Here is a 26,387-nt window from a genome sequence, read left to right on the forward strand (position 1 = left end):
CACACAAACTTAATTATCAAAAGCCAGGGCAAATGCTCCTATGATTCTATCAGTAAATAATCGAAAGCATGTTATTTCAGCTGGCTTTCAGAACATATATCAAACATTCACATACGAATTATCATAGCTGCATTTTTTAATATTTTTTTTTAAACACAACATACTTTCATATGCATTTATTAAAGTATTGCTTTATATGTTCCTTGTACTGTAAAACAAGGGCTGTCTTAGCTTGATTCAATTTAAAACAAATCCACACTATCCGAGAAAATAATTATCATTTAAAAAATCAGACCTACAAGAGGATTAAACTACTATTGGAATCAATTCATTCTTTCCTAGTTAATTTTTGTAATATTCTGAACTCCTTAATTTTTGTGTTTTCATCTGAAAACACAGACAGGGAGATAGACTGTGTAGTCTGGTCCCGATCGGGGCTGAACTACGACAGTTATTTTGGCACCCAACGTGGGGCTTGAGAAATTTGAGATAAGGATTGAATTTAATTGGGAGTTGTAACGGGCAAAACAGGGATTGAACTCGATAAAAGAGCAAAATGATTACGGGGAATTTATGTTCTGATTGTGGTGAAGGGATAAGTGGTGAATTGTTTGTTAATTGTCTACCCACTGTTGGTGTTGTGATGATATTCTTTTGGTGCGGGGAATTCTTTTTTCTTCTGTTGATGTGTGTGTATTTTACTTATAATACTTAAGCAAAACACAGGGATGAGAAACAATAGGATTTCTAAGATATCAGTATCCGTATTTTCCCCAACTAGAAGATTGCATAAAATACATTCAATGCTTAGATTTTCTGCATTTTTAAAAATATGATTCAATTTGGTAAAGCAAAGCTAGGCATCCCAATTCTGACATGCATAAATGTAAATTAAGAAATTAGGTGGAAAGGAAGAATTACATGGAAACTAATTCATATGATCAATACAACAAAATTGTTAAACATATGAACACGAAGTTAAAGAACTTCGCTGAGGCAGGTAAGCATCTATAATTGAATGTTCCTAGTGCCCTACAACATGAAAACACACATAAAGAAATGTCAAAGAGCAGCACTGGTACAATTTTACCCTACATGGGGTAAAATTGTGCTGTGTGGGATCTATCAAATAGAACATTTTGTCAATAAGCAGACCAAGATAACAGCTCTTAAAAGAAAGCTTACAGCATCATAGAGATAATATGGACAACACGACCTCAAATACCGAGAAGTGCTGTAACTCTATGTAATTGGAATTACTATTCTTTTAGAAATAGTGATTTTGGAATTGTTACTAATATAAACAAGTTTGACATTTTACTACGTCCGTTTCAGCAAATATGTTTAACACATTTTTTATTTTTATATTAAAACAGTCTTGAATTAAAGACAAAAAACACCATTGCTTACTCACTTATTTGCACCCAAGAAGTAGCCACACTGAGGACCATGACCATATTCTAGCTGTAGATCCTACAAAAATAGAGAACAAATCTTTAAGATGAACAGGTGAGCAAACACGTACTCTGTGTCATGCTGCTGTTATCCCCTCTGCTACACCTGAGCTACCAAACAAGTTCATTCCTCTGGCCTTCCTGACCCCTGACACCACTCTCAGGCCCATTGCACCCAAAAATCTCTCGGCCAGTTTGCTGCATCTGTAATTCCTTTTAAAACTCTGACCTTAGCTTTAACACATAGATCCTTTGCCCAGATGAAATCAGCTGCACAAAAGGAAACAAACAAAACAACAACAAAAATAATACAACAATTAAAAAAAAAAAAAAAGAAAGAAAGAAAAAAGAAGAAAAAAAAAAGACAACTACTTTTGTGAGCCACCAGACCGGTCGCACAGAGAACCCAGCCATCTCTCACTGGCACATTATGGTAATTTTTTCTGGTGGAGAGTACTTCTGGCAGGGAGCCTAAAATGCCTTTAGCACATGGGGATGTTAAAGAAATAAGTAGAGAAGACAGTAAGTGTTTTTATAGCTGTGGTTACAGCAATACATATTTTAAGAATATCTATTTTCTCATGTATACTTTAAGATCACCTTCTGTATTGAAAAGAAAAACACAGGATTAACAGTGAAGTCAAGCACTCAAGCAATCATGGAGCACGGGCTACTTAAAAAAAAGAAGTGCCAATAGGCTTGCAACACTATTATTCAATAGACACTGTATGGCATGAAAAATTAATGCATTAATGGGAATATAGGGACTATACTGAAGCACCACCAAACCTGTATCTGCCAGGAGGATACTGCTATAATTATAGGATTTTTTTTCTTCAGGTGGATCATGACAGAAGAAAATCTGAGCATAAATTTACTCACAAAGTTTTGAGTGTATTCACCAGGACAAAGGAGTTACTGATCACCTAAGTTAGTGACAAATGGAGCTAAATTGCCCCTTTCCAAGAAATATTTTAAAGTCTCCCAACATCTTCCAGTTGCAGCCTGTATCAAAAGCATTCTATCCTTCAGAAAGATGCCCAGATATCCAATCTGTAAGAGCAATAAGTTTGGACTAGAAGATGTCAACACATGGAACTGATCTCTCAAAAGAGCATAACTAAAAATCAGATGAAGAGTCTTGCACTAGATTTGCCACTGTTCCAAGCTGACAAAGCAGAAGCCACTGCAGCTTCCAGTTCCAGGCTGAAGAGCATACAAAGCTACATATATTGTTTTGTGCTCAGCGAGGAGCTCCAGGTTGTTTACTGCACCTTTAATTCTGCTCAGTAAAGCTAAGTAATAGTTTCCATACAGGTATTTCTACTACAGCTGTCAGTAGCATTTGATTACTTCAGTGACTTTCCATATTTTCCCAAGGCAGGTGAGATACTGTGGAAAAAACAGTGAGTAACTGATAATTACTTGATAGATCAGAGGGTTGAATAAAAATTGCAAAGGCAGGCGCAATGCTGGTGCTTCCTGAACCATGGCAAGACTGACTTTTCAATCTTCTTACCAACTTTATTACATATCTTTTTTTTCTAGAATTAAATGAAGAAACCCCAAAACCACCAAATCCCATCCCCTTCTACGGATCTGACTCACAAAAACTACTTTACTTTCACCCTAGAGATCTGTCAGTGGAGCTAGAAAGTTAGGTGACAGGAAAGAAGGGCTTACAAGTGGTCATGCTAACAGGGAGGAAGGCTCACTCCTCTCAAGGGACATGTCCCAGGCTCTGCAAGGTCGCAGGTGGAAGGGGTCAGGCCTCAGTCATATGTATCTTTGATTCCTTCTGATATCCTCCTCCTATGCCCCAATCCTGACTCCTCCTGCTCCTTGCTCCAAACAAGCTCAGCAAGTCTCCTTCCCTCAAGAAAGGCCATCCTAGGCCCCCTGCAATTTCAGTGTCTTCCTCTATATCCGTATCTGTCACCTTATCCAGGCAATCCCTTTCTGCTGGTCCAGTTGATGCACTCCAATCCACCACAGACAAACACAGATTTAACTTTCTTTACTGCGAGTACTTCTATTACTTCTATGCAATCTCAAAAACTTTCACATGTAAGCAAGGTAGTTTGAGGATTCAGGCTCTAGAGCAGAAAACAAGACTGGAAACATAAGATGTCACCAGACTCACAAACAAGGAGGTTAAACAGGTTGTGTGAGTCTTTGTGAGAGGATGCCAGACAAAAATACTGGGAGACTATTGAGAAAAATAACCCATGATCCATATAATGAAATCTGAGATTTTCACCTTGAAATGACAAGTGTTTTGCCTACACATTGCAAAATCACATAAAAAGCAGGAATCGAAAAATCTTATGCTGGGCAGAGTCAAAACATCTGTCTGTTTTGATTTACACACTGTGCAATGTATGGCTATACATATTGTTCAGCAATGACAGAAAAATTAAGAAAAAAAAAAGCAAACCCCTGTAAAGCATAAGGAGCTTCATCCATCATCAGACTTTAAGCCTTGCTGGGATTTTCTTTATGAAAAGCGACATCTGCCAGAATTACTTACATTTAAAATGGACAAAAGCTTTGTCTTAATTCAGTTTACTATTATGCTGCCTATTATCATTTGACTATGATTCTAATTGGATATGTACATTCTTTGCTTTAACTAGCTTGTTAGCGTTCTTCAAATATTGCTGGCTTCCATTCCAAATGTTGGGCAAAGCAATCCATTGCTAGGGAAATTCCCTCTTTTGCACTCTTGACAGATAAACACTGAGAGCCAGAGAGCTTTTAAGTGTAACACATTTTTCCTGTACCCTCTATTGCAAATATATCCAGAAGTTTTAATTTTATAAACCTTCTAGATAAATATTAAAAACATTGGTAAATATTGCATGTATCCTGCAAAGCCTCCAGTGAGCTGTTATACTTTATCAGAACAATCAGTATAACTAGATGTTTTAAAAAGCCAAACATAAAGGTATTTTTCAACAAAACAAACCTTATCAGTTATGCATTCAAACTTGGAAGAAGAGATCAGCATTAATTACTAAATTATGCAAGAATTGGCTTGATAAAAGCTGTTACCTCTCCTGCATCCCTAAAGTAACTCAAAAACTTTATGAATCTACATTGATATTTTCATTTACCATGCATATGATGCCGATTAGTTAATTACAATTCTTTTTAGATCAGACAACATTCACATGCAATAGATCCAAGCAACTAGACAGGTATTTTCCAAGAGAATTTTGAGATCTACAGCCAGCAGGAATGAGAAGAGGTCAATAACCTTGGTGTTAAATCAAAAATGCAACCCTAAACTATTCAGCATCCAGCTTCAGATTACCAACAACCCATTCTTGAAGCAACACAACTGTGTAGAAGACAGAATGCCATTTGCTGGCAGTGATCACTTTGGAAAAAAAAGGTAATACAGGGACTAATTACCAGTTCTTCTCAACAGTCTGAGTAATATTAAAAGTAGTCACGTAGGGAAGGCAAATCACACCTTCAGAAAAATCATATGTGCAAAGCCATCAATGACTAAGAACAACATAAAGACTTCCTCAAAGCAAAGACAAATTTGATGGCAAGGCCATGCTATGAAACAAAGTCTCCAGGAATGATCAAATCTACAATACTTTCTGCACTTTAAATTTCAAAAGCTGCTATTTATTTTCTGCAGATTTTCATTATGAATTAATCGTTACCATAACTTTGACAGTCTTATATTCCTTATTTGTTCTGTAGACTTGAGCTGTACTGGGCATCTATTTTTAGGTGTTCAGTCCTCCAGAAAACAAAACTGAATGTATACAGTGAACCAGCAATACAGTTGCTTCCTACATTTGCTGTTCCTGACATCTAGTGAGAAATAAGATCATTTGAAGTGACAAAATCAAGACTTCAAACCCACAGAGTGCCGGGGAAGTAACTCTGAATTTCAAAGAATACAAATCACCTTTGGACTACTAACCTATCAAACAAGAAAGCACACACACTTCTCTATTGCTCAGCAAAATTATTAAGCAATCCCTATCACATTGCTTCATAGAAGATGTTAATTTTTAAAAGAGACTCATATTACCTAATGCATATGCTACACTTTTAATACCTTTATTTTATTTAAAAGAGTATTCTTGAATTTCTTCGGCTAGCTTAACTCATCAGAAATAGAAAGTTATATGTATATATATTTTTAAACATGCTAAATATAATTCCTTCCCTGGTGACTGACTGAGGTTTTACTGTGCACTACTGCTACACAACCACTGTTCTCCTCTTCCCTTGGATTTTAGTTCTCTATGAATTTTGTCTATGAATGTCCACTTGGCACAAAAAGCAGTATTTCATGCCCATATAATGCAACATCACTACCCTAACTAGCTACAGTAAGGCATCAGAGGGACCTTGACCAGCTGGAGAGGTGGGCCCAGGCAAACCTCATGAAGTTCAACCAGGTCAAGTGCAAGGTCCTGCACCTGGGTCATGGCAATCCCAGGCACAAATACAGGCTGGGCGGGGAATGGATTGAGAGCAGCCCTGAGGAGAAGGACTTGGGAGTGCTGGTGGACAAGAAGCTCAACATGAGCCAACAATGCACCTTTGCAGCCCTGAAGGCCAACCACATCCTGGGCTGCTTCAAGAGAAGCATGGCCAGCAGGTCGAGGGAGGTGATTCTGCTCCTCTGCCCTGGTGAGACCCCACCTGGAGTACTGCGTCCAGCTCTGGAGCCGCTAACATAAGAAGGACATGTACCAGTTGAAGCAAGTCCAGAGGAGCACCACAAAGATGATGAGAGGGCTGGAGCGCCCCTCCTGTGAGGACAGGCTGTTCAGCCTTGACAAGAGGAGGGTCCAGGGAGACCTTATAGTGGTCTTCCAGTACCTCAAGGGGGCCTACAGGAAAGACGGAGAGAAACTTTTCAGTAGGGCCTGTTGTGACAGGGCAATGGATAATGGTTTCAAAATAGAGAGAGGTAAATTCAGATTAGATATTAGGAAATTTTTTTTTTTTTTTTTTTTTTTTTTTACAACAAGGGTAGTAGGAACACTGGCACAAGTTGTCCAGAGAGGTGCTGGATGCGCCATCCCTGGAAACATTCAAGGCCAGGCTGGATGAGGCTCTGAGCAACCTGATCTAGTTGGGGACGTCCCTGCTTCTTGCAGGGGAGTTGGACTGGATGACCTTTAAAGGTCCCTTCCAACCCTGATGAGTCTATGATCAACAGAACACGCAATTGCACACGGCATTTTTAAACTGCCTCCTAGCAATAAAACTGAATATCTCATTTTCTCAATTACTTTTGCCAACGCAGAAAAAACCCTAAACATAAAGGGATGGAAAAGAAAGACTAAAAACCACACCTCAAACTCTTATGCACTTTTCTCCCCTTTTCCACTTATTTTCTTCTGATCATGAGGACCACTCATCAATTACCTAAAGCTGAACAAAGAATGAAGACTCTCTCTGAAATTCAGTGTTGATAGCCAATATAAACGTAAAAACATCCTGTAACTAAGTAGGATAGGAGTCTTCATGTTTTGTAACAAAGGAAAAGCGTATGTATATAGCATGTGTAGTGAGGACAAAAATGACTTAATCCAAAGGAAAAGGCTTCTGGGCAAAGTTCTGAGTTATCTATATCGAGAGATTCTAATTCAAATTGTTTCCTACCAATATTTTAGTTTTTCTTTCACCAATAATTAACTAACACAGAATAGCTATGCTGAAACACTGCATTCCTAAAATTATGTTTTATAAAACCTATTACAAATCATTAAATCCAGAACATATTTGTAAGCCAAAACAAAACAAAAACCAACCATGAACAAATCATTTGAATAGGATCAAGTGTATAAATAATCTGGCAAATACAACAGTGCAGAATCCATGGTAACTGCAAACCTCTTACTAAATTATTTGCTAAAGAAGTTTAAAATGAATGCTAAGTTCCTAACAACTGAAAACAACTGTTGGTTGGAACCTGAGATATCAAATCCAAGTTCTGTTCAACACCTCTGTCACTTTCCAAAATAGTAGAATTAAATATTTTTCACCGTGTGTCAAACACTCCAGGCTGAATTAAGTCCAGCACAGAAACATCTAATTTTTCCCCTAATACAAAGGAAAAAAGAATCACTAGCTAGAGTGTTACAAATCAGTTACTATGATGCAGACTAGGACCAGTTGGAATGCATCCAAGGTGCTGAGATAGCTGACCAACATTATTATGAGACCACCCTCTAACATCTAATGAAAAGAGTAGGCTCCTAGTCAGAGGAACCTCAACAAGCTGGACGAGAAGGCAACAAAACTCCACAGAGTTTAACACAGTCTACTGAAAAGTCCTGCAGCTAGGACAGACCAACCACATACACAAGAAGAGGCTGAGGACAGGAAGGGTAACTCTGCAGAAAAGTGTTTGGAGGTCCCAGCAGACAAGGAAGGGACTACGCATCAGCAGCACAAACTTGTGGTATAGGTAGCCAACTGTAGTGAAATCAGAGGGGGTTACCATCTCTATTTTGCACTTGGAAAGCCACATCTGCATGTGGGGCTAGTTCTGGGCTTCCCAGAACAAAGACATTGATAGATTTGAGGGAAGCCAGGAGAAGGTCACTAAGATTGTTCAAGTGATTGAGCAAATGGCACAATAGCAAAGGCTGAACAAACAGAACTTTTGTATCCTGGAGAAAGTAACTGCTGTCTTGAGCTATCCCACATGGCATCATATAGAAGACAGAGCTAGACTCCGAGATGCACAGTGAAAGGACAAGAGGCAACAGGCACAAAGGCCAGCAATGCAAATTTTGGCTGTAAGGAGACAACTCCTCCCCATGGGAGCAGTGCAGGCCTGGAAAGGGCCTCAAGATGCTCAGCTGTCTCCATCCTGAGATGTTTTCAAACTTCAGCTGAACAGGCCTGAAGTAATTTCTGAATCTAGGTTGGAAGCTACCCCTGTTTTAAGAAGCAGTTTTAAGCAGGCTAGAGTTCTCCTGGGGTTCCTTCCCACCTCATCTTTTTTGGGGGATTCTCTGATGGTATTTATAACTTAACAAGGTATGCAGCTCAGTCTACTGTATATGAACTGGAATTATGTTTCAGCTCACTATGAAAGGGAAGAAAATTTTTTTTGACAAAATATTTCAATGCAGATCAGGACAATTCAAATGAAAATATTTTTATTTGCTCAACATGACCTTTTGTTTTGAATTAGAACAACAGTAAGCTCTGTTAGTCAGAAACTGGGCTTCTGGGACCAGAAGCCAAATTCTCAGACAGATTCCCCTTGTAAGACCCCACCACTCATAATACAACACATCACCTCTGAGACACAGATGCAGTTACACACAGCAACAGCTCTGCAGAAGCCGGGTTTAACAGCCCTTACTCCCAGTTTCTCTCTACCCCATGCACCTCCCTCCACCACACCAACATAGCCATTTGCAACGCCACATAGGGATCCCAAACAGGGAACTGATCTGGTGGAAAACACAACCTGAAAGAATTTGCACATTTTTCCTCTGGATGTCATATACTTGAGACTACTTCTGAACATATGCTTAATTATAGCAAAAACATTTCAACTAACAGAAATTTGGTCTTACTATGTCAACTCGCGTAGATCCCCAAGGCTGCCATCGTGGTGGCTGCCGCAATACAAGTCATACACTTAGTTATCCTTTTGATTTTTAGGTGCTTCTCCTAGGATCATTAGTTCTAAAACAAAGTTGTACATATTTTTATACATACATTGATTTAAACAATTTACTGAGCTGACAGCAAATGCAATGCTCAGCTCTCTCACTTATCTGAGAGTTGTATACAAACAACTGCTTTAAAAGTACACAGACAGTGAAAAATATAGGAGAAGCATTTGTTTGAGGTCTACTCTATGCGAAGTCTAATGTGCTGTCGTAGTTCAGCCTCAGTCAGGGCCAAACTACGAAGTCTCTCTCTCAGTCCCCCCACCCTCCAAGAGAATAGGGAGAGAAAATAGGAAATAGGAAAAAGGCTCGAGGTTTGAGATAAGGACAGGGAGAAATCCTTAAAGTTACCGTTACAGGCAAAACAGACTCAACTTGGGGAAAAAACACTCATTTATTTCTAAAATTAGCAGGAGAATGAGACAGGGAACAAGATAACCTCCCCCCACCCCTCCCTCTTCCCGGGCTTAACATTATCTCTACTACCTTCCCTCCCAAGCGGCACAGAGGGGAAAAAAGGGAATAGGGGTCGTGGTCAGTTCATCACGCATTGTTTTATGCTGCTATATCATCATCGGGGGAAGAACTCCTCACATTCCTCCCCTGCTCCAGCGTGGGGTCCCTCCCACGAGCCACAGTTCTTCGTGAAACTGCTCCAGTGTGGGTCATCTCTTCCATGGGGTGCAGTCCCTCCAGAAAGGCTGCCCCAGCGGGCCCTCCATGGGCCACAGCCTCCTTCAGTTATCTGCCTGCCCTGACGTGGGGTCCTCCAAAGGCTGCAGGTGAATCTCTGCTCCTCCGTGGGCCTCCATGGGCTGCAAGGGGACAACCTGCTCCACCATGGTCATCACCACAGGCTGCAGGGGAATCTTGGCCAGGAGCAGCATTACTCCTCCCCCTCCTTCTTCACTGACCTTGGCATCTGCAGCCATTCTTCTCACAAGAAGAATTCTTCACAACAGGCAGGCAGACGCCTCTCAGGATCTTTTTACATCTCATTCACATCTCATCTCCTCTCCACTTCTTGCAGCCGGGTTGGGCCAAGTCGGGCCCAGACAGTCGCCTGGCAGGAGGCCAGAGGGTGAGGGCTGCAAGGCCCATGCGCCTCCCCCTTGTCATCTCCTTCACATCTTCTCTTCCCGCCCCCTCCCCCGCCCCCCCCCGTTTTCCCCTTCTTAAATACAGTATTGTATTGTTATCACGGAACATTCTGCTACCAATTGGCTCGGCCTTGGCCAGCAGCGGGTCCGCCCTGGGCCCGGCCGAGTCCACTGGACAAAGAGGAGTGACTTCTAGCAGTTTCTTACAGAAGTTACCACCTTAGCCCCTCCTCACTAAACAAAACCAGAACATGTGCACATCAGACTTTTTTTTTTTTCAGTCCTGAGGCAAAGGACATTATCAGAAAACAGCTGCCAAAACACAGTGCAATGACCAGAATAGGAACATGAGGAACTTGAAATGATAGGAAGGAGCATGTGCAAGAAAATATCAAATGATGGAAGGTACTCAAGTAAGTTCTTGAGAAACTTGTTGTCTAGTTGCAGAAAAAGTAAAAGATCTATCCTGAAAAAGAACCTTGTACCCAGAGCAAAATATTCTGAAATGTATTTAGATAGAAATCAAAGGGGTATATTTGTAGAAGATCAAAGAGAAGTACTATCTCATCCTTGTCTGTTTGCGATTTGCATGAAGGGAACTGGGGTTTGGACACTGAATTTTTCCTGCAAACAAGATCTGTACTGAATTTCTCCATTCTTCAGGCAGATCCAGGTAGCTGTTTCAGGAGCATAGAGGTGGAGAGAAGGGGAAGGGAAAAAGAGGAATGATTTTTAAGGATAACCATATCGTAGGTGTCAAGTTTTTAAAAAGTAATGTGCATGGTGACTGCATAAGCTGCCATATGATCCATCTAGATGTGTAAAATGCTAAGTGATAGGTAAAAATACTCTCACTTTCCAAATTTGCTCTCAACTTCAAATGTGTACCTTTTATGACTCATGCTGCCCAAAACATGCCTCAATTTCTGATAATTATTTTTTATAGGATCTTAGAGACACATAGCTCTGCAAAAGAGTTGCTGCTCATAAGGTATTTCATAAAATCAGTAGAACAGCATGGGAAAGAGCCCAGCAGTAGTAGGTGATATATTATACTTGTGACGCGTATCACTTCTCACTGAACATATCTGAAGCCAATACTCTCAGAGCAGGTGGGAGAAGTGGAGGAAGGAGAGAGACAGAAAGTCCGATTAGTATGTCCTGGTCCACAACTGAAGAATGAAACAACTATTAAACATTTCTTCTAATTTCCAGAAGGATTAGGTCTTACTGGTAAAATCTCACAAATAGGCGAAACATTACCACCAAATCAGAATTCTCCTCTGATTCACAATGAGCACAGGAAGTTGTGAAGAAATGAAATGTAGAAAGTGCTGTTGATTGACTTGAAAAACCCTTTCATAACTGTGATAACAATAGTACTTTCTAAGCTTTATCATAGCGATCATGTTTGAAGAGTGTACTGAACAGCATGGGGCAAAAGAAGGATGGGAAAGGACAGTCCTGTTAGGAGACACGTTCTCATTCATCTCTTAGACCCACAGATAGCAGGCTAGCAATATATGTGACAATACTGAAAATAACCTGAAAAAGATAGATTTTTAAAAGTGTTAAACTGAAAAGACGAAAACAAAAGCACACCAAACCGAAAAACCAAAACCACACTCCCAAAACCAGAGCAATTGCACAGGATGGAGGTGTTCCTACCACACAGAGAAATCTAAACTATTGATCTCAAAACATTTTTTTGAAACATTTTTATAGCCAAGCAATATATGAAATTCCTCCCAAGAATGGGGAAGACAGTCTAAGATTTCAGTGACTACAGTACTGGCAGATTAAAGTCACATCAAGCCAAATGATGTCAAAGCAAACAAAAATATCCAAAACAAAAAACATCACATAAAAACCAAAACAAAATATTTCCAAACACCCCAGTTTTTCCATTTTCCCCTCTGCACTGACATTAAACAACTCAGAAATCAAAGAAAGTTAGCAGAATAATGTTCTTCATCTACTACAGAATATTTCTTCATGTCCAAGACTTAAAAGCATTACTTTTCTAAATATGTGGTGCCTAAAGAGCAGAGAAATGAGAAAACTCATTTTCTAGAGTAACTTCTACACTGCAATGGCAATAACTAAAATTTTAGCAGTACAGTAAATTTGGAAAAATGTATCAGACTATAAACTATGCCAAATGCCACTGAAAACACTTATGACCCCACTTTGTTATTTGTATTAAGTTTATATTCAGTCTGTAACATAATTACCATCTGGAGAATTCAGAGATTAATAAAAATCCATAATATAACTATATAATAGAACTCTATAGTCTTTCATTGGACTATTTAAAGTAACTGCCAAACAAAAATACAAAGAGAATATATCTTCTGTTTTTATCACTCCCAAAATTTATCAAGTTATGCATTATAAGGCAGTTAAATAAAGACATTAGAACAAGTACATAATACTGAGTCCCTTCTATAAAAGTGATTCCAACAAACATGAATACGAATTAAATACTTTCAATACTGCACATACTAAGAATTGCTTCCTGTGTTACAGAAATACACAGGTAGACTAATTCTTCTATTGAATGGGTTTTACACAGATGAAAACACCAGTACAACAACAGGACAAAACATGAGCTTTGAAAAAGGAAAACAAAGACAAAACTAACACTGACAAAGACAGGCATAAAATTAAAAATACCAGGTTAGATCTTGCAGTGTAGTATATTTCTTCTGAATTGTCCAAAAAATTGCTACTGTCAGGCTGTTCATTAGATAGAGATCAAGAAACTCAAGTTATTTACATTGTAACTGAAAGCCAGGTATACATAAAGGGAAACGTTCTTGTCAACATTGTTAGTTGAAACTCAAGCCACGTTAAGACAGTTGTCGGCATAGGGATAAAACACAGCTAAGGGTATGGTCACATTACCAAATGCTACCAAATCACACCACAATAATTAATTATTATTCATCACTTGAGCTGTGGTAATGAGTGACAAACTGCCTCAGTAAGAGGCAAGTATTTACAAGTTCAACATCTCAGTGCACTACCACCAATAACTCATCATGCTGCAGTGATGCAGTCCTTTTTTGGCTTGTGCACTCATACCCGTAAGTAAACAAGCATAAGGTTTAATCACTCTTTAGTGAGACAGAAGCAAAAGGGTCAGAAGAACTGCTGTAATGAAAAGGGATTCACACTGTTATTGCTCGAGGAAGCTTCTGCTTCCATTTAAAAGACCTTCTCTCCTAGAGGGTATGTATTGTTACAAGCTTCTCCCTCAGCCTGGTTTGTGCCAAGGCTCTTCACTAGAGCATCCGTTCTTTGAAGAGATCTCTTGTTTGCATTTGACATGCAAAATTGTCTATTGTGTCTAGATTTAATGACAAAATACATTTTTTCTTTGGTCTCTAGACCCAACATAATCATTTTCAAAACCATAGTTCTGCTTTATCTAGAAAGGACAGATCAGGTCTGCATGCTTCATTCTGATATGAGTAGTGGAGCAATTAATTTCCCTCTTCATAAAGATCCAAACAAGCTGTTTAAGATCTTCCCTTTAGACATCGAGATGAGTCAAGTTCTTTGGACAGGTTTTAAATAGGCTAACTCTGACAGGAATAGACAATAGACAATAAGATATTTCCTTATCAGCAGAATCTGCATCGTTCAAGTCCCTTCTCGGATCAGCAAGCTTCTGAGATTCCAAAGTACAAAGGCCTTGGACTGCTAAAGCACAAGGTAGGAAGGCTTGATCCCTCCCTTTCAACAACACCTGCCAAGAAGTGCTCTCAAAAGTTGTGCTTCAATCCCCGCAGAAAATCTCTCCTCAGTTTAGCAACTCAGGTTCCTAAGATGCAACAAAAGCACCTCTGCCCCATGAAGTTGCCCACTAACTGGTTTGTATAGTCTGTGACTAATAAAACAAGAAATGGAAGAAATATTTTAAAAACTTCTCTGTTAACATCTTTTTGTAATGATTATGTGTGTATAAATAAATAATATTCTTAAGGAGCAAAAGCATTACAATTTGAACTATATAATGCTATCAATTGTATTTTCTTTGTAATCCAGACAATGCAACAGGGAAGCAAAGCCAGGATAAAGCCAGGATAAAAGCCAGAATCAGTTCAAAAATAAGTTTGAGTTAACCGATGAGTTTATGGGAGAAACCTAAAAAAAACCAGAAACCAGAAACCTTCACTACCATATTTAACACTTGTATAACCAGGGCTCCTAAATGATCCTGTTGTGCAGTTATGTCAAGGTCTAAATAACATATCTGAAATAATTGCCTAAGTCTTATGTGTGATTTGGTAAGCTATTCTCATCATCCTTGAACAGACACCAGAAACTGCAGACTACCTGTCCAGCCAGTTGCTGAGAAAGAGCAAGATTACATACCACCTCACACACCCAGAGCCAGCTGACTCACTATCAAAGGACAAGGCACCACGAAGTAGATTTTAGTACAACTACAGAGCAATATAAGGAAATCTGTGTCAGAAATCCTGCTTACATGTAGTTTGTAGACTAGAGAAGAGGAAGTACATTCCTAGGTACACACCCTTCCCAAAACCAACTCAGAGCAAAGCCAGTGTCCCTCCCACCTATGTATTAAGTGAACTTTTTCACCTTAACACCTGCCTTAGAAAAATAAAGAGAACACAGAAGTCTGCACTAAGGAAGCAAAGGAGTGTCTTTTTTATTCAGGAATGTGAAGAAGTTGCCCAAGTGCACAAATGTGGAAAGCAATAGTCTCTATAGAAGAGAGGAAGCTACTGCAATCGTGTGTGAGATAGCACAGACGATTTTTCCCTCACTGCTTGAGTTCTCATACCCCTTGTAGTGACGGGTCCCTATGAAGAAAATATCAGCAATACACCTTTACAGAATATGTCAACTCTCAGACCCAGTGTGGCTCAGGTGTGGTGCAGGGCCACAGAAGGATTGTTTCCATGGGAAAACAACCCCACAAAAATCCATTTTTTTTTAAATGCATCATACCTCTTTCCTAGGCTCTCAATTTTATTATTTCCATTATCAATCATTGTAAATACAAGCACAAGGGAGATAAACATTTGAGTACACATAGCAATTCTACAATTAAAAAAATAACTCTATAAATAAAGGGAATTATATACTCGGCAAAGAGGTATAAAGGATAGAGGAAACCCACAAGATAAACAGCTGTTGCTTAGCACATACATTACACCTGGCAGAGATCACAAATAAGGGGTCTTACTGCATATAGTGTAATGGCACCAAAAAATTCAGGACCAATGTTACAACTTGTCAGAAAAACTTCTAGCAAGCTTGGTAGTGCTAAGGAAGTATGCTACATATCTTTGATTTCTCCTTCTCCACAAATATTTGCAGGGAATAATGTGCAGAGCATAGCCCATACTGCTTGTTACTCACAAATTCGTGATGTGGCTCTGTCTCTTTCCTCAATGGTGGATCAAATTTTACTTGACCAACTAAAGTAAAGAGGAGAAAAAGAAAACAAGAATTCAAGTTGGACTGTAAGTAGACAAAATTTAGCTCCAAAGGCTAACAAAAAAAGAAAAATCCAGTTTAATAAGTCATATCCCCACTGACAGAAGCTTCTGACACATGCACATACTGAACCGCATGCTAGAAATTAATGGGCACAGAAAGTACTCTTCTATCACAAAGGCAGCACAATCACTATTTGCCCCACCTACTCATTAGAAGGATCAGGAAAACCATTCAGCAGATAGGGCAGCGAAGTGCCCTCTTTAGAGGAGCAATACAGATGTAATTTATAGAAAGCATACATCCATCCTCGAAGGGAGGTTGGAATAGATGACCTTCAAAGGTCCCTTCCAACCAAAATCTCTCTTGGATCTGTTCTTCTGGGAGATTCACTAGCACTAAAGAGCCTTGAATAGAGCTGATCACATCTTCTAGGACAGCTCTTTGGCAGATACTCTGTAACACTCATCCCCTCAACTTTAGCTTAAGAAAAGACAACTAAAGCTCCAAGTATTACTCTGATTTAATTCAACCAAAAGAAAGACTGCAATTTGGGGGATGGAGTCTGCTTTTAATGGCCAGTGATCAACCCCCTCTTTTCCTGATTTCTATGTGACTGTTTCAGTTCAAAAGCAAAAACTACAACAATATACTAAATTAAGGAAGAAGAAAAAAAAAATCTTCCTCTGCTGTTCTGTTATCCATTAGAATCTGGCATCACTCAGAATATCTTTACAGGAGTGGCATATGAAGCTCAGGTGAGCTCAGGTTGCACCCTATTCAATTAAGATAAAGCAATAGTGAGATTTGCTGAAGTGCTGACAAAGGGTGTATTCAAATATTTTACACCAAGATTTCTTTTGCATAGTCATCTAGAGCCTACATCCACAAGTGAAATGGTGTAAGTTTTTATTTTCCTATATATTACTAAAAGTGTTTCTATATATGTCAAATACCTAGCATACCAGCTGAAATAAGTGTATCAATTATTATTTTAAGAATATTTCATGTCAGATCACATATGCTTACAGTTTATTTCAGAGCGTGTCTTTTCTTCTCTCACATTTCTACTTGTCGAATGAATTCTATGAGGAACCACAAGAGGCTAGAAGAGAAAAATAAAATATTTCAATACCAAAATATACTCACTTGACAACTGTGAGATGTTCACCTGATTCGTGTTAATGTGAAACAATACTAGGGTTGCATGGTGAAATGTGACCCTCTTTGTATATGGAATCTTTGATTATCCTGTTTGTTCTTATATAGCCATGGGCTTAGGGGAAACAGGAAGATGCGTACATAGTTCTATAAGTTTTGTTTAAAGTTATAAACGTCTTTGGGAGGTTTATTTAAGTTATTAAAAATGTGTTTGGCAGGATTCACTCCTGCCTTAGTAGTTTGACATAATTAAGGATTTTACCCGCTTAACAGCGCTGTTTGCATAAGAAGGACACTTGACAATGGAGCGAACAAAAGGCGGGAAAAGCAGGCTGGGGGCTGATGACCACGGGCACGTAAACAACCCCAATTATGGGACCAGCCGCTTCTGTACTTTTAGCCAATTAACACCTGTATAGTGGCTAGTGGTACGCTCTTGGCCAATCAGTACCTGCCACGAACGGTGTGAGTAACCAATGGAGTGTAGACTGTGAGCTCCCAAAAAGGAGACGGGACGATGGGGGGACCGGGAGAGGTTATAAATACTGTAACTGTAAACAAAGGGGTGTGCGTCTTGGCGGAGCGAAGGCTCCCGGCACACCCAGCGCTGTTTGCTTGTTTCTTTTCAATAAATTGGAAACTATAATTGGAATCCTGTTTTGGGACTCAACTCATTTATAACAACAACTTTTGTCTACGAAGTGATAATAGAGTTAGAGAACTTCAACTGCTCTACTATCACAAAGAGTCAGTAACTACTGACACACTACTATCACATAGCTCAGTAACTCTCTTTATCGCTGAAATATTATCTGAAAGCATTACTCCCCTTCTGTTTTCATTGCACACTACGTCCTTGCTTTATATTAGGATCCAACACATACATACATTTATGTTCACTTTGGTCTCTTTTGAAACTGGAGAGACTTACAGATTATGGCTATGTATTTTCTCTCATGTATCAAACTGGCAGGTTTTTGTGTTTGTTTTATTCCAATCCTTCCCTTCCTCAGTTCTGGTTTGTCTATTGTGCATTCTTTTAAGCTTTAAAAATGGTTTTTTATAGCTCAGGATGTGTTTCAAGGTTTGACATGGTTTTCTACTTCAGGATTTCAAAAATCAAGTGCCAAAAGGTTGCTTATTTATAACCTTTTAAGAGGCATTGCCCACTTGCACAAGATGCCTGTGCATCTGTAATGCAAGCACTACGAGCTCAACTACAGTGGGGATAGGAGGTATTTTTGCCTTCACAGCAATACTGTGCGAGTCCCTTGCATCCTGCCACGAATGTTTGTACTGCAAAACATTGATTTTTATGAATGGAAACATAATTCCATAAAGAAACTGAAAGCAGAACACATGAAAGAAGTCAGTAGTTCACATTTAGTCTTGCAAAATTGTTGAAGTACAACAAAATTTCAAAGTGTTTACATCTCTCTCTTTGAGCTTTGGTCCCTCAAAATACAATGAAATTTGGTAAATGCCTGTACATGTGACAGAGCAGCACAATCAAAAATGAAAACAATCCTTGGGATTATTCCTAGATCACAAAATATTCTGTGGCTCAGTCATAATCATCTAGTTTTGTTGGCAAAAAAAAAAAAAAAAAAATCTGATTCTATGATTAAAACATATTCCTACCTCAGGATCATCATCATCAAAATCATGGTAAATGGAATGATCAGGATTATTCATTTTATCCAAAAGTTCAATAGCAAGACTTCGATTTAATGGCTGGGTAACAAAAGGATGCTGAAAGACAGAAGGAAAGACATATATGAAAATTCCAATCATTAAGCATATATTAATTTTATAACTCAAAAAATCCCACACATAAATTTATACCTGTAGTAACTTTTCAGCTGTAGGTCTTTTTTTAGGATTTTTTGTAAGCGCCATTTTCACAAAATGATGGAAACTATTTGACCTATAGAACGAAGTGCTAGACATTAGAATCAATTGCCCAGTGAAATACATGCTTATTATCTACTGGGGAAAAAAAAAAAAGTATTTACCATTTCATTTTGTCCTTTAATTTAGGAGGCTGGAAGTTGCTTTTCGTCATTAGAAAAAGTGCTCTGAAAAAACACAACAGTATCTGTGGTTTACATTGCAATATATATATACACACACACAAGATGAACTATTAAATACATTGAGTTGACAGGAAGAAGTCCATCACTTTAAGAGGTGCTGCCAGGACAACATTACACACTGATGCACTAAAAAGAGTTGTTACAATTTCTATCATGTACATTCAAAACACTTACAACCCAATACCCTTGCAGTATCCCCAGACATCACAAGCACACATAGCCAATACTCCAAATGGAAGCTGTATTTACGCATCAAGCTTTTATCCCTTATTAACCTCATTGGATGTAAGTCAAACATTGGAGGTTGAAGTTCAGCGAGCTCTATAGCAGTTATTCCAACTGCCCACAGATCACAGAGCTGGTTATAGCCACCTTTTCTTTCTACTGCAGCAACTTCTGGCGCCATCCTAAAGGGTAAAAGACATTTTTAGATTAACTTCTTGGCACAAATCAAACATTCTTCTGTATGCAGCAGTTTACTACTCTTTTCTCTAAACCTCTCACGTGGATAAGTATGTATGCACGTGTGTGTGTGTGTGTGTGTGTGTGTGTAAAAAGTTACATAATGTAAACATGAAGTTTTCCTCAATCATGCTCTGGTAACTAATAGGCAGCTAAATAGCTTTTTTCCCAAAAAAAGCTATTTAGCAGTAAGAGGATGAAACTAATCTGCCTCAGACTGTTTTGCAGGCACACAACAAACTACCACTCAACAACTAGAGAGTCTAAGTTATAATCATTCAACTACATTAAAATTCAAATAATATCCAAATTCACACATCACCCCAGAAAGTGATGAATTGACTTTGAGCAGAAGAACTAAAAAAAAAAAAAAAAGTAACAAAATGCCAGCTTTCTTCTATCCTGAAAGCATAAGACCTGAAGACTTATTGTCACGTCTGCACAGAGCACTCCGAGTTCGTAAAGTCTGCCTCACTGTGATGTCAGAATACCTCATTTAACAAAGCAGTTTCACATCTTCTGGTGGCAAAAATTAACAAACATAACTGACACATAAATAGGAATATCTAAAGAAAATTATTCTCTAGGCATTGTCACATTTTGAATGGCCAAAGTGAATTATGAATTTGATTGTCCTACATAGTCATATTAGATGGCAAACATGCTAATACTTTTAAGGTTTTAACTTCATTTGTCCAGATCACTTGAAAAGTATCAGTGGAACTGGAGATGTAACAATATAGGTAATAGAGGTAAGTGTCACTTAATGAGTGCTCCAGTAAAGCAGCAGGCAGCATCTCAAATGATGCATTACTTAAATCTACAGCCAGCCTTATCTGTAGATCTGAAAACATCATCAGGTTTGGTGGTCCAACTTATTTCAAAATTGCATAGTTAAACTATATGTACACACATTTCTTTCAGAGTTCATAAAAAAACCCCAATCACTCAATCAAAAAGCAAGGAGTTACCGAGGTAGAGGGAGAACATGGGTTAACCTTAGAAAAACATGGAAGAGGATCACAAGGGTAAACAGCAGGGTTACTAGAACTAAAAAGACACTACACAGCAGTTTTGCCCTTCATTCCTCTCTCATCCAAGCACCACAGCCTTACCTCTAATGATCACTACAACCTTCACACTGCTTGTTTCCAACTAAATTTTCTGCTCCACGATCTCACCAATTTTGCTTCCTTGCTTCTCCTCTCAAATCTCTAAGAAGCTTTGCAAAGAAAAACTGATGCTTTTCATCAGCATTTAGCCTATGTAATGTTTTCAAAGTATTGTTTAAGGTTATTATACATCATTTGAGAAGCCTGGCACAATTTGGAAGTTATACAGTGACACAGACCAGGACTAAAGTCACCCAGACATCTTAGAAAAGACAGAGACAAACCAATTACACAATCATGACTGATGGGTGTTTGCGTTATTCTGAAAGGGAAGTGAACCCATGCCTTGGCGTGACTTATACTGCAGAAGAATGCTAAAAATGCTGTGCTGGACTACTTCGAGCCTGAATACTTGAATGTAGGGGGTTTTTTTCATTACATACATTTTTATCTTGTACCTGCTACGCTGTCAGACAACAGTATTTTTAATACCTTTCTGCAAAGCATACAAAAGTGCTATTTTACATTGAAGAATGTGTGTCATTTACTTCAAGGCAAAAGGGAACAACCACATCTAGTACAAAGAGGAGAAAATAAAATGCTCAACTTTAGAAAAAGATAAATTATGCAAACTAGTCTACAGAGGAAAGAATAAAGATGCAGTACAGACAGAATAGAAATGTATGTTTGAAATCAATCACTTTTGGCAAATAAGGAAAAAAAGAAAATGGCCTAGAGGAAACACTTCACAAGTAGCAAAAGAATCTATGGAGACAAACAAATGAAACATATTATCAACTGAGCAGTTGCAAAAAGATGTATCTAGGGTGGAGAAGAAGAAACCTAAAACACTAAAATGAAAATCAGGGAAGAAAAGAACATTTAAGATCAGAGTTCAAAACAAGCAAAATTGTTGATAGTTTTAAAGTTTGACTAAACTGAGATACATTAGTCAACAGCGATAGCAGCACATAGACAGCCTTGAAATTTTTCAGAGCATTAGAGCATTTTCTATGATACTCAGCTAATTCCAGATTTTGGGTAAGCAATACAGATATGATCACCAGAAAGTCCGACACAGCTTTTAGTAATTAGTCTACTTAGAAAGTGACATAGCATGTCTTTAACACAATTTTTCAACAGTATTATATATGTTACTGTTATATTAATGGCCAAGTAAAACAGTTACCAATACGGAGTGCCAATGAATGATTTCCTTTTGGCAACTGTAGCTGTTATCTGTGCAGATACTCCAAAATCAGCTATTAAAAAAGCAAAACCAAAACAACAGTTAATAACTGACTTCATGTAATTAATTGTTAATGAACACAAGTTTATTAAATATACGGGAAATCTTTAACAAAAAAAAAAGTAACAAGCAAATACTGGAAGCTTTGTGCATCTCAGATGCCATCATCAGTTAGCTCCTTTCAGTCGCTAAAATACATCATTTAGTATTATCCAAGAGCTTCTTTCAGATAATCTTTCAGGGTACATTTTACACTTAAGCACTCTGGATGTTACATTGTATTAAAAATGTGTAAAAACCTGTGATTTGATTTTTACCTCCCCCTTACATATCAGAAAGTCTTTTACCTCAGTCTTCCAAAACTACTCCAATTACTCCTCAGATACTAATGGGATAGTGCAGTTAGATATTACCAGCAAGAGAAAAAAAATACATCTGATATCCACTAATTCCTTACATGAACCATTATATCATTAAACAAAATACAAAAGGCTGCTTCTTAGAGCACATTAAAAAAATCTGTTAATAACACTAAATTGTATGAACTCACCCAATTTTACATGTCCATTATCTGTTAAAAGAATGTTTGCTCCCTTAAAAAAAAAGTAAGCACACTGGAATTAAAACATGCAGATTACTCTGATATCATATTTAAAAATATATGGCAAATCAGGGGTCAAAGACAAACCAAGGATTGTGTGTTCAAGAATCTGCAGCCTGCAAGGAAATGTTTGTAAAATTAGCCAGTTGCCATTCTCTTAGACAAAGAAGCTCTGATACACAGGGTTTCTCATTCATTTTTAGTTTAGTACTCTTTAGCTTATTGTACTACAGAGTTTCCATTGTACAGAAAACCCTCTCAAAAAGCCAAATATGATGATTTGCCTATGCTGATGAATTCTTACTTTTTTCTGTTTACACTGACTGAAAGGAAATTGGAACTCTAAAGGTCAAAGCAGAAGCAATTTTATTTTCTTTTCCTATGTAGGAGCTGGTTTTGTCTTGTTTGAAAGCCATGATAATTATTGCCTTAAGGACCTGCCTTGATACTCAAGTGTTTAGCAAAACTATTTCCATCCTTACGCAACAGAAATTGTTAGTCCTAGATTTGAAGAGTTCACTGTTGTGCGGCTATATGTACCTCTCACTTCAGTTCAATAATCAAAACTAACCCGAAGTGGTAGTTGGTACAATAGAGTTATGACATAAAAGGACTAAGAACAAATCTGGTCTGAAGACTGAAATCAGGTACAGGTTGAGTTAAGTGAACGCTGGAGTTGATTAAACACAGCTCCAAACGTCACCAGTGCCCATAAACTAGATGGAAAGACAGCACAGATGGGCCTCCAAAAACTATGTTTTTACAGATCACGGCTTTTCACAGAGAAGGAAAAGTCAGGCCTGCAGTAAAATGCAGTTTACTTTGCAAATGGTGCACAAATACAGATAATAAGCCTTATAATCTGAGTTTGGTAAATAGTGAGACAAACCAGTTAACATGCTCTTAACCTTGTTCACCTTTCAAGACTAACAGGACAGATAACTCTAAATACACAACTTAGCTACTGAGCAAATCAAACATAATTCAACAGTCAGGAGATCTGCAGATGAAGATAGCATTTTTCCACGCTCATGAGAACAGCTTTTTTGTTTCTTAAATAAAAAAATCTCAACATAAGCACTGTAAGCATTTTTTCATCAGAGTAGTTCTGTTCAGAAACAAGTATCTATGCATTTCTATACAGTATAATGAAAAATGTTTAATTTTTGAGTCCAAAGTAATCTTTTATTTAGAAATTATTTTTATGATTGCTCAAAACCAGGATATCCTTCTGCAATCAAAAACAACTTGGAATCAGGCTGCATTAAGGTATCTACACTTGAAGCTACTAGGTACACTGCATCCCCAGTCTGAAAAAAAAAACAAACCAAACAAACAAAACCCACCCCCCAACACAACACAAAGGAATACGATAGTTTATTGTCAGATTTCCAGGAGGAAGCCTGCCAAGTTTAAGCTGTGGTCTGAGCAAGGAAGAGTTTGGAAAGTCAAAGAGTAGGTAGTAAAACACCAGGTTAAAAAAATCAACAGGAAGCACCAGAAAAACTATAAGAGTGCCTAAGTGTCTGAACAAGCCACCTTTGATACAGCTTTGTTGAGATGAAAGTTTAAATAAGTCAGTGTTAAGAACCTGATTTGTGGCACCCTTTCTAATTTCAGCATGTGAGGGAGGGACAGAAGTAGTCTCCAAGAACCACACAGAACAGCAGCCACTGCCCTGCAATCTGCTCACCAAGAAAACAAGCAAGAAGCCACAGCAACAGCTCTGGTCACTAGCTGATTCAAAGAGAAGGGTACGTTGAGCTTCTTGGAAAGGTGTGGGAAAAGTCAAACCTTTCCTTTTGCACAGAACACACCTTTACAGCCATCTCAACACATGTTGCTCTGGACACCAACTGATGCCTTAATTTTACAGCACTGGTCTAAATAAATAATATGCTTGGGTCCAATTAGAAGAAAAAACAATTTCCATACAAGCATTTTAAAGAATGATTTTCCTTCTTCTCTTGGGCAGAAAATTTTATTTTACTCTAATAGATAGAAAAACCCTACATATTTTAAAATACCCCCAAAATTGATACATAACAGTAAAGACCCATCAGAGGTAACGTAGCTTATTTTAAAATTCCCTTGAGTTTTTACTTACCTTTATATCTCTGTGCATTTTTCCTTTACTGTGAAGATAATATAGTCCCTGCACAAAATATTTACATAACAATTTAGTCCAATATTTTTCATATTATATACATTTATTATTTAATTACCAGACATTTAGGATCCAATTCAGTCATCTAAATGACTCACTGACTGAAGAACATTCTTATATTTCAGTGTATCCAAACTGCATTTGCAAATTCAGTATCTGTAGTAGCATAATATCTAAAACACAGGATAGATGGAAAGAATACCAGTCACCATATCTATTGTAAAAAAAAGCATTCCCTGACCAAGTTTTCCTCTGGGCATGGTAACTGCCACCTTTTTAGACCAAATTACTTACTTTTTAATTGCCTGACAGTCTTCTATCCGGCAGTCAGATCATAGGATACCTTGTGCAGTTATCTCCTATATCATTACACCAAGTAAATCTAGAAACACGCTAGCAGGCAGTGCTTCGAGTCTAATGCAGGAGTTAACCTGGATTTCCACAGATTAGGCTGTCTTTCTGGGTCTTGGTGACAGTACCAAAGCAATTTAGGACTCAACACGAGTCAGAAACTTCAAGTTTAAATTCTGGAAGAATGTTGTGAAACCAAATCCCTAAGAGCATGTCATTTTTGACACTCCATCGTAATCTCTAACATTCTCTGCTGGGATAAAATGATACACAAACATCTTCCTTGCTCTGCAGAGACTTCATTTTAATGGGAGATAAGTGAAGATAATTTTTTTTTTTGGTCAGCTCATGCAAGACATCAGAGAGTTTACTGCAAATATAAATGAGGGTTTCTTTCAATTATAAGCATTTTCATGGATGGTCTTAAATATACCAACAGGAAAAATGAGGAAACAATTACTTGCATGACTTGGTACTTGAGATTTGCAGGCAAACAACATTGTGCAGATAGACAACAATATCAATGAAAATACAGTTTGGGGGTACTTTTTTGTCAGTTCATGAAAACCTGAATACAATGTAGCTGAAGTGCTAATGAGTTATGAAATTCAACTCCTTAAATAAACTAAAAAAGAAAATAAAAAAGAAAAACCTCCCACTCACAAATGTTTTAACCTGTTTCTCTGGGGGAAACTACTAACAATATCCAGTTGTTTCAATGGTTTTTCAGAGTCCTCATGACTGCAGGCATGTTTGCAGACTTAAAAATTGGATTCAATTTGCTTTTGGTACACAATATAATTAATCAAAGCATGTACCTGACTGTTGCATCAACAGGCATTAGCTACAAGAGTCCCATGTACACTCTTTGCATTTAAATCTCTGGATGCTACTGGCACAGAAAGCCCAACAACTCACTCCTTTTTACCACTGCCCTCAAAGAATTTGAGGTCATTTTCCAAACCTACCTAGAGGCAGGTACTTTAAAGGCTACATTTAAAGCACCTATATTTTCAGAATCAGTCTCACTGATTCCAGCCAAAACTGATAGCGAGTGATTTTTGAAAACAGACCACTTAATGGGCTTCTAAATATGGAGATCAAATGCTAACTTTAAGCATTCAAGATGGCAAAATTAACATCAGACGAGTTACTTTTATAGATATATAGATGGCCTATATTCTCAGACTTTTCACTAGTAAAAGTGCCTGCTACATTATAAGCTAGAACAAGACATCAGAAACTATATACAACAAGATATCAGAAACTATATACGTTATATTTGGTCAGAGTGTTATAGGAATGTATTTACAAACAACTTTAAAATATACAAAAAATGGCCCATGGATAACACAGAAAATACATACAAAGTAGCAAATTTCCTTCTCACAAGCAATTTACACATATTAACCAAAAAAATCTTCCCAAACAATAAATAATGATTTAATAAACTCTATTCTAGACTATTGAAACACTC

The 26,387-nt window shown here is 38.0% G+C and overlaps 1 protein-coding gene across 14 annotated transcripts in view; it reads right to left on the bottom strand.

The window, feature by feature from the left end:
• Window positions 1-26,387, bottom strand: part of MAP4K3 (mitogen-activated protein kinase kinase kinase kinase 3) — a 97,675-nt gene that overhangs the window by 47,925 nt on the left and 23,363 nt on the right. For 10 of the 14 annotated variants that reach the window (XR_015258023.1, XR_015258024.1, XM_086743686.1 and 7 more), the window contains 11 exons: window positions 24,500-24,547; window positions 22,342-22,384; window positions 21,732-21,804; window positions 19,244-19,375; window positions 18,888-18,950; window positions 18,718-18,799; window positions 18,514-18,624; window positions 16,741-16,816; window positions 15,634-15,692; window positions 12,910-12,972; window positions 1,415-1,473 (listed from right to left, as the gene is read on the bottom strand). Coding sequence is in view for 12 of the 14 variants with exons in the window: in XM_086743686.1 (XP_086599812.1) it covers window positions 1,415-1,473; window positions 12,910-12,972; window positions 15,634-15,692; window positions 16,741-16,816; window positions 18,514-18,624; window positions 18,718-18,799; window positions 18,888-18,950; window positions 19,244-19,375; window positions 21,732-21,804; window positions 22,342-22,384; window positions 24,500-24,547 (809 nt within the window). In the remaining 2 variants the exon portion in view is untranslated. Of the gene's footprint in view, window positions 1-1,414; window positions 1,474-12,909; window positions 12,973-15,633; window positions 15,693-16,740; window positions 16,817-18,513; window positions 18,625-18,717; window positions 18,800-18,887; window positions 18,951-19,243; window positions 19,376-21,731; window positions 21,805-22,341; window positions 22,385-24,499; window positions 24,548-24,617; window positions 24,735-26,387 lie in introns of those variants that run through there. The other 4 variants (XM_086743685.1, XM_086743683.1, XM_086743692.1 and 1 more) reach the window with 3 other exon arrangements.

This window comes from Chlamydotis macqueenii, chromosome 3, assembly GCF_036417535.1.
Source record: "Chlamydotis macqueenii isolate bChlMac1 chromosome 3, bChlMac1.mat, whole genome shotgun sequence".
Lineage (NCBI taxonomy): Eukaryota > Metazoa > Chordata > Aves > Otidiformes > Otididae > Chlamydotis > Chlamydotis macqueenii.